The 7,747-nt window shown below is 28.9% G+C and overlaps 1 protein-coding gene across 1 annotated transcript; it reads left to right on the plus strand.

Moving 5' to 3' along the window:
- Nucleotides 1-373: 373 nt before the first annotated feature.
- Syx7 (syntaxin 7) lies at nucleotides 374-6,287 on the plus strand. The gene is made up of 8 exons (XM_013323650.1): nucleotides 374-501; nucleotides 694-797; nucleotides 993-1,062; nucleotides 1,190-1,340; nucleotides 3,397-3,490; nucleotides 4,375-4,499; nucleotides 5,790-5,945; nucleotides 6,198-6,287. The coding sequence occupies exons 2-8, from the start codon at nucleotides 695-697 to the stop codon at nucleotides 6,282-6,284; spliced, it is 786 nt and encodes a 261-aa protein (XP_013179104.1). The 5' UTR covers nucleotides 374-501; nucleotide 694; the 3' UTR covers nucleotides 6,285-6,287.
- The last annotated feature ends 1,460 nt before the right edge of the window (nucleotides 6,288-7,747 follow it).

The following is a 7,747-nucleotide window of genomic DNA, read 5'->3' on the forward strand; positions in this document are numbered from 1 at the left end:
TAACTAAACTTAATTTCTTGAGCTGCCAATATATTTGTTTAATTGTACTATGATTAACATTATCGTAGCTCACCAGTTGTAATCTTTCTATACTGAAATTTTGTGCTGGTTCAGATCTGTGTACACAGTACTAGTTTCACATATTTGCGGACAGAACTAACCGCGGTTGCAGCACCTCTCTCATCGGGCGAGATATCCTTGTTTGACTGTAAAATCCAACGAAATTAGTTTTTTATATATCTTTTCATTTGAAAATCATAGGCATTATCTTATTCCAAAAATATAAATATATGTTTAAAGTTTATATTTTATCGGTATTTTCCGGTTGTTGTAACGATACCTCACGTATCACGTACAACACTAATCGCTTGAAAACCGAAAACTTACGACTGATATGAAATCAATGAATTCTTGAATTTTTCACGTCATATTAGTTGGTCGTCTCAAAAATTTTTCTTTTTCAGTATCTAAATTTGTTTAAAAGTTGCTCATTATTACTACGTAAGTACCCTGGTTTCTCGTAGATTAGATAAATTAGGCATGTTTTTAAAGAGTGTTATTTATTGAAGCAATTCGTAATTTGTGGACGTCACATACCTATTGTTGCTCGATCAATGTTTGTGGAACTATAATAAAATGTTGTAAAGTAATGTAGTTGGAAAATTGTAATCACTTTTCTTATTATCACCGTAGAATGGAGACTTCTTATCAAGGAGGTGTGGCAGGCGATGAAGACGACAATTTCCAACGATTGTCCCAAACGATTGCAAGCAATGTGAAGAAAATCTCACAAAATGGTGAGCATATCGTGTACAATTTTTAAGATGTAATTTATAATCAATTTTACGAAAATATTACTAGAAATAGGATTACTATTTTTTACATTAAAAAAAGAGTATTAAATCGTCCGAAAATTGAAGAAACTTCACTAATTACTACGTGAGTGTTCTTTTAGTACTTGTATCATGAAATGTTGTTTTATATTCTTTTAGTGTCATCAATGTCGAAGATGGTCAACCAGCTGCAAACACCGCAGGATTCCCAAGAGCTTAGGAACCAGCTGTAAGTATTATCATTTAAATTGATTTATCAGTCCTTAATTCTGGGTTTAACCATATCAAATATTATTTTATTGTTATATTTTATAGTTTTATGAAATAAATAATACAAATGTATTGTTCATGTTTAGGCGTCAAATCCAAAACTATACACAGAAGCTGGCTAAAGATACATCTACTATTCTGATGGAATTGATGAAGATGCGGGTCAACCAATCCGCACAGAAGCTGCAACGGGAGAGGCTGAGTGATGAATACATCAGCACTCTTAACACATTCCTGGTCAGTATATATACTTTTGTTTTTAATATCTTCATACATTCAAGAAAGGAAATTGTAGCCCTAACACTCGGAAAAACATCATTTATTCTATAGTAGGTCATAATTGAATGTACATACACACATACATAAAACTTACATACCTGTAAACATTAATATCTTGTTAATAGGGTAATAATATTGTTTGTTGGGTGAAAAAAACATAATGAATCATATTTTTATCTGTAGTAAACAGAGACATTAAAATTTATCGAAAAATGACACAACACAAATTGAACTCAAGTAGCTTGTTTGACTTTTGGTTTTATCTGCAGTAACCCTTTTATTACTATTCATGACTCTGTTTTGTTGAGAATTTAATCCCCCATTTGCACGGGTGCTTTATTTACGCTGTGTTCAATCGGGTTCCAAGAGAACAAATTGATTTCCACATATCTCCATAATTCTTTTTTAACTGGCTGTGTTGCATTTAAAACACTGGATCAAGGAAACAAGATTTTAAAGCGTTCATTGCTTGACAGCCTTCAACACTGTGTTTGTATCTGTCATGCCATGTTTTTTTCTTCATCTGGTTTTCTATGTCCATGTAGGTTTTACATATTTGTGCCATAATTTACCATGACTGTACCGCCTCTAACTGGATTAGATATCCTTTGTCTATATCAGTAGTACTGCAGTGGAGTTAGTCTTTGCTTTTGATATGAGGAAAAAGTATAGGATGTCTTTTAATTAAGGAAAAGGACATAAGTTTCATCTTTTAACATAATCCTTCGAGCCGATTAAAAATAAATTAATATATACATTTTTTATTTTAAAATTTTGTTATCACTTGATAATTTATTATGTAGCCCAGGATTTAATTTGTAATTCTTTGAGATTAAAGTAGGATCTCGGCTTCTTTGCATATATTATGTTACTATGGTAATTTACAAAGATAAATAAACCTGTAACTTATTTTAATGGCTAATACAAAATATCTATAATATATATGGAGATAATAATTATTATGTTTTAGACTAGCTGGTGCCTACGACTCCCTCTTAGCACAATATTAAAAATATTAAGTAGCCTGTGTGTTCTTCCAGACTATATTCCACTTATATGCCAAATTTCAGTAAGATATGTTGAGACGTTTTGGCGGTACCTTCTAATATCCTTCAATCCATCTAAAATTTCGCATTTATAATATTAGATATTATAATATTATTTATCTATCTTTGTTAATTTTCATACTAACAAAACACATAACACAAACATATGTAAAGAAACAAAGATTGTACCTAAGTAAACTTGAAATAGTTTAGGACTGTTTAGGACTAGTTTATACAAATTTATGTATTAAATACATAGACTTGTTTATTCACTATGTTTTATAAAGTTGTTATTCCTTTATCAGGCAAAAACATATACAATATGATATGACAGATAAATATAATATGAGGGGAATGTATTTACTTTATCTTTGTTTGGCATCAACAATATTTTATTAAAATAAAAATCAACTTGTTTAAATAAAGGAATATTCTTTTTTAGCTATTTCAAATAAGCTTTACAATAAACAATTAAATTACTAGCTTATTAATATTATATATGTCAATGTTTAGGTGAATTTATTCGAAAGTATCTGTAGAATTTCATCATAGATCTCGCTGAAGTTTGGCATAGATTTAGAACATATCCTAGAAGAAAATATAGGCTATTAATTAATTCCTCGGAATCGTCAACCATTTTTAAAGTTTCCTGAGAACGGAATTGTACTGTAGCTCTGGTGACATTTTATTTAAATGAGTTAACCTTAGTTAATTAGTAATAATTTCTCTTATTTAAAGTATTTTTTTTATATCCTAAGGTGGCAAACGAGCGAGCGGCCACCAGAAATCGCTGAAATAGCGAATTGGCCGCTGCTCATAAACACACGAAATTGCATATGCGTTGCCTACCTTTAATCGACGGATGAGAGGATGCACAGAAAGAAAATATTTTCCCATTTCCATGCATGTTCTCATCCGGAGAGTAGAGTTTTTAAGTAGATTCATTAATTAATATTTAATTTTCACAGGCCACTCAAAAGCTAGCGGCTCAAAAGACGAAGGAAGACATTCGTAAAGCCAAGGCCCAGACGATCAATATCGCGCCCCCTGCAAGCACTAATAGTAAGTTACGTAAAAATATTACAAGATTATGTCTCATAAATTATTTCACTACATTTCTAGGTTTTCACCGAGTATTCTATTTATAGCGATTTAATCATAAAATAGGTTTTAATATGTAAAGATAATTAGAATATTTTAATATGCAAAAAAATCTTATAGGCTAAAAGTAGTTTGGTTATAATTTTACGTAGATTTTATGGTCTTTTTTTTGTGGTTAGATTGTTTAATGTAAAATTATATCGTATTTCTCTTTCGGATAGAATAGTTAAGGAAACATTTAATAGAATTTTCTATATGTATCCATGACAGTGTTGTGAGAAATTTTGTAACAATTATATTTAAGGAACCAATTGTCCTTTTTCCCTACTGTAAACATAGGTAACATATTGGGTTATGCATAAATGAATTCCAAATAGCATTGTGCATAGTTGTTTCATTGTTAATATCACAATGAATCATGTTTAACCCTCAAACATTTATAAATTATGTTATTTGATGCTAAAGTAAAATATTCCTTGCGTACATAGACAAAAGAAATGAATTAGTCGTTTTATAAATACGTTTTTGATAAATAAAAAATTATGGTAGGATCTAAGATGACAAGTAAATATTTCAAACAGTAAAACAAACGAAAATGTAATTGTTTAATGAGATTTAATATTGTTTTTTTAATATGACTTACCGTGGTTTTCTAAGACCAAAATTCCCCTTTTAAAATATATTGTTATCTTTGTTTTGCCAAAGATGACAGGGATAACGTTTTATAAAAAGATTTTGGTCTTAGAAACCAACTGTAAACTGTCACTTTTCCTTGTTAACAATAATCATTGTTACTTTATTATAAATTCTTTGATAAAATGTTCATATGTTTTTCAAATTTATAGGTAACAAGGATCCATGGTCCGAGATGGGTGATTCAAACCTGCGTAAACAAGAGCAGCTGACAATGCAGACTGAACGCGAATTGCAAGAGTTGGCAGAACGCGAGGGACATATTCGTCAACTTGAGGTATGTTACCATCGCTTAGTATTTTAACTAGGCTTTATTATTCTAACTGATAGATGGATTGTATGGATTGTATGGATTGTATGGAGTGTATGGAGAGAGAACTGTATTTTTAATATTACTAATATAAATGATAAGAATGTTTGGATGGATGTTTGTTAGATGGTATCCTCAGAACGGCTGCATGGATCTCGCTGAAATTTGGAATGTAGAACATAATCTGTAAAAACACATTGGCTAATTGATTTTTTATACCGCTCGGACGGAACCGCGGGCGAAAGCTAGTTTAATATAATAATAAAATTATATTTCTGACATATTCTACGGAGTGAGTTTACTTTTATATGTTTTTAAGTATGTGTAACGTAGGTGTAGTTATGTCCTAGCAATCAATCGACTGTTATTTGAATATTTTAGTACACGCGATGGAGACATTAGTTGTTTTAAATTGATCGTACGTCAATTGCTTTGCATCGAATGTGAATACTCTATTATTATGCGTCAAATTGATTACATAGCAAACGATCTATTTTTTTTTCTTTAAATGTCCAACAAAATGTTCAATGGTTATTTTTAGATCTGATTCTATACGATTAATAAAGTTGCATATCAACTTTTGTAAAAGAAAATCATATTTTGGGTAATTAACAATTTAATTTCTTTTCTATCTATGTGTCTGTCTGTCTGGAAGTAGCATTGTTCCGGGTAATGTATAAAAGCAGGACCGATTTTAATGGGATTTATTGGAAGGTTTTATTATTTTACGCTGATGAAATGGCAGGCGATCTCTAGTCTGATAATATTAAACAAGAAATTCTTGTATGCAAATAAATTTTATCACGGAAACGACTGATATCCACTTTGACAAACAGCTGTATTTTAATGGAGTTTTTATGTATTTTTTTAATTATATGAATAGATGTTTTTTTTTGTATTATATTAGAAATAAAAAAAAGAATCTATTATGCCTATAGTGTAATAAATCGTTTATTTTTTTTAATTTCTAAACTTCGTAAAAGGAATGTTGAATGTTTTGCCGAAGTCGTATTATTTTACAACGAATATCCTGTTTACTACACGGAACGTTGTTTGTGAATGTATAGACTAGCTATAGCCCGCGTTTTCGTCTGCACGGAATTGAAAAGTAATTAGTAGCCTATGGTATATGTTAAATTATGCCTTCTAACAAACATACATCCAAACATTCGCATTTATAATATGTGTAAGATTTCCTTGTTATTGGTCACTTTATCAAAAGGTAATTTAGTCTACATAAATTGTATTTCTTTCCAGAATGATATTATGGACGTGAACCAGATTTTCAAAGAGTTGGGTACCATGATCCATGATCAGGGCGCTGTGGTGGATTCCATTGAGTCCAGCGTCGAATGCGCTCTCGACAATGTTGAGAACGGCACCCAGGAGTTGCGACAGGCTGCTAATTACAAGGTAAATAATTTTGAAATTAATAAACAAGTGCTTAACAACGTGATGTGTTAAACATGGTGGGTTGGAAATTTAATTCCGTGACTAAAATTGGTTAAACCAAATTTTTTTTGATTAAATTCAATTTAATTAATTTATTTGGTTAATTTTGCTTAAATTAAATGTTAATTCTTGTATATGTTATTGTATAAGTGAGAATTTTAACGTAATATAATAATTTTCAATGTCTGATTGTTTTTTCTTTCTGCATTTCAGAATAAGATCCGGAAGAAGAAGGTGTACTTGGCTATCATATTGATAATAGTAATATCCATCATATTGATTGTCCTTTTTAATCATTAAATTAAAAAAAAAAAACAACCGGTAAATTTACCAAAAAATATTATATTTCTCCTGTTTTGTGTAAATATTATTTTGTTTTATAATTATTTCAAAAAATGGTAACTTGGTAAATATTGAATACATGAATTTATATACAATTTGGCCATTAATTGTACATATATTTGAATTGATAATTATTTCTATGTAAATAATTAATTTGTTATAATATTTTTTTTTAATTTTTATTTCATGATTTTCAATGATTTTTTATTATTTTATTAAATTGACACAATTCTATTTATAGTAATGATAATATTTTACCAAATTTTTTCATTTTTTTTAATATACAATTTTGTAAATATTAATATATTATCGTGCTTTATAATTATAAGCGCTAATTAATTTCAATAACTGAGTACAGTCTACAAAAAAGTTTCTCGTATTACCAACTTTACGGCAATTTTTCTGCTATCTGTACTAAACAAAGACTTGTACGTTTAATGTTATTATATACCAGTATTCCTATTTACTATTGCTATATATAAATAAATAACATCTTTGTCATATTTGATATGTGTCCAATTATATTGAAAATAATTGTAGTTTTTTCTAGTAACGATTTAAAATATAGATTGAATGTAACTAAATAACACCTAAATATAGTCGAACCTGGATAAATAAGAAACTTCTATAAAAAGAGAAAAAGGTAACATAAAATTACACTTAACTTAATTAATAAACTTAATGTTAAGTAATCTGGTGATGGTCACAGTAGGCTTTGCCTGTCATAAGCCGGTCCCAGACGATATAAGCGAGAAATTTATGTTAAAAGAGAAATCTATCAAGTAAAATCTAGCAGATTCTTGCATATTCAAGTTTGACTATATACTACTTAATATAAGTATTATGTTTTAATATCTCTGATAAAAGTCACTGAAGATTCGAAAGTTCGTCAGTTTGTAATCGATATGAGTGAGACGAATTTTAATTTTTTCTAATAAAACTGAAAAATTAAAAATTAACCTAGTCAGATTATAAACTGACTATGTTTACAACTGTTTGGTGATTTTCTAATAGTTGTAATGTATCTACTACGTCGAATTCATCTCTTCAGCTCGTATGTTCGTATTCTACGTTCTTCCCGTTGTCTTATTTCGCAGATTTTTTTTACTACTACTTAGCCGCTGTTTTCTAAGCTTTTAATACTAGAAAGTGTGGGTAGTTCCATAAAATAAATCTTTATCTCAACGTACTTATGACATATGTCTTTTACATAAATGATTTATTTAAATATTTAATTTTAAATTAATTTTTTTTCGTCCCATTTTTATCTTTTATTTTAATTAATTTTACAAATATTATTTTATTTTTAAATGTGGACTTGTAATTTTTATTTTAATAACTAATGATATTAATATATATTATTAAATTAATTTATGCTTTTAAATCGTCTGATTGTACGTAGTATTAGTAATTAAAAAGGT

The sequence above is a fragment of the Papilio xuthus genome, unplaced genomic scaffold, assembly GCF_000836235.2.
Source record: "Papilio xuthus unplaced genomic scaffold, Pxut_1.1 DF825017.1, whole genome shotgun sequence".
Classification (NCBI taxonomy): domain Eukaryota; kingdom Metazoa; phylum Arthropoda; class Insecta; order Lepidoptera; family Papilionidae; genus Papilio; species Papilio xuthus.

Coding starts and splice junctions, on each gene's coding strand:
- Syx7 (XM_013323650.1), top strand. CDS start 695: ATGGAGACTTCTTATCAAGGAGGTGTGGCAGGCGATGAAGACGACAAT. Junction 798..992: donor GAAGAAAATCTCACAAAATG/GTGAGCATATCG, acceptor ATATTCTTTTAG/TGTCATCAATGTCGAAGATG. Junction 3,491..4,374: donor GCCCCCTGCAAGCACTAATA/GTAAGTTACGTA, acceptor TCAAATTTATAG/GTAACAAGGATCCATGGTCC.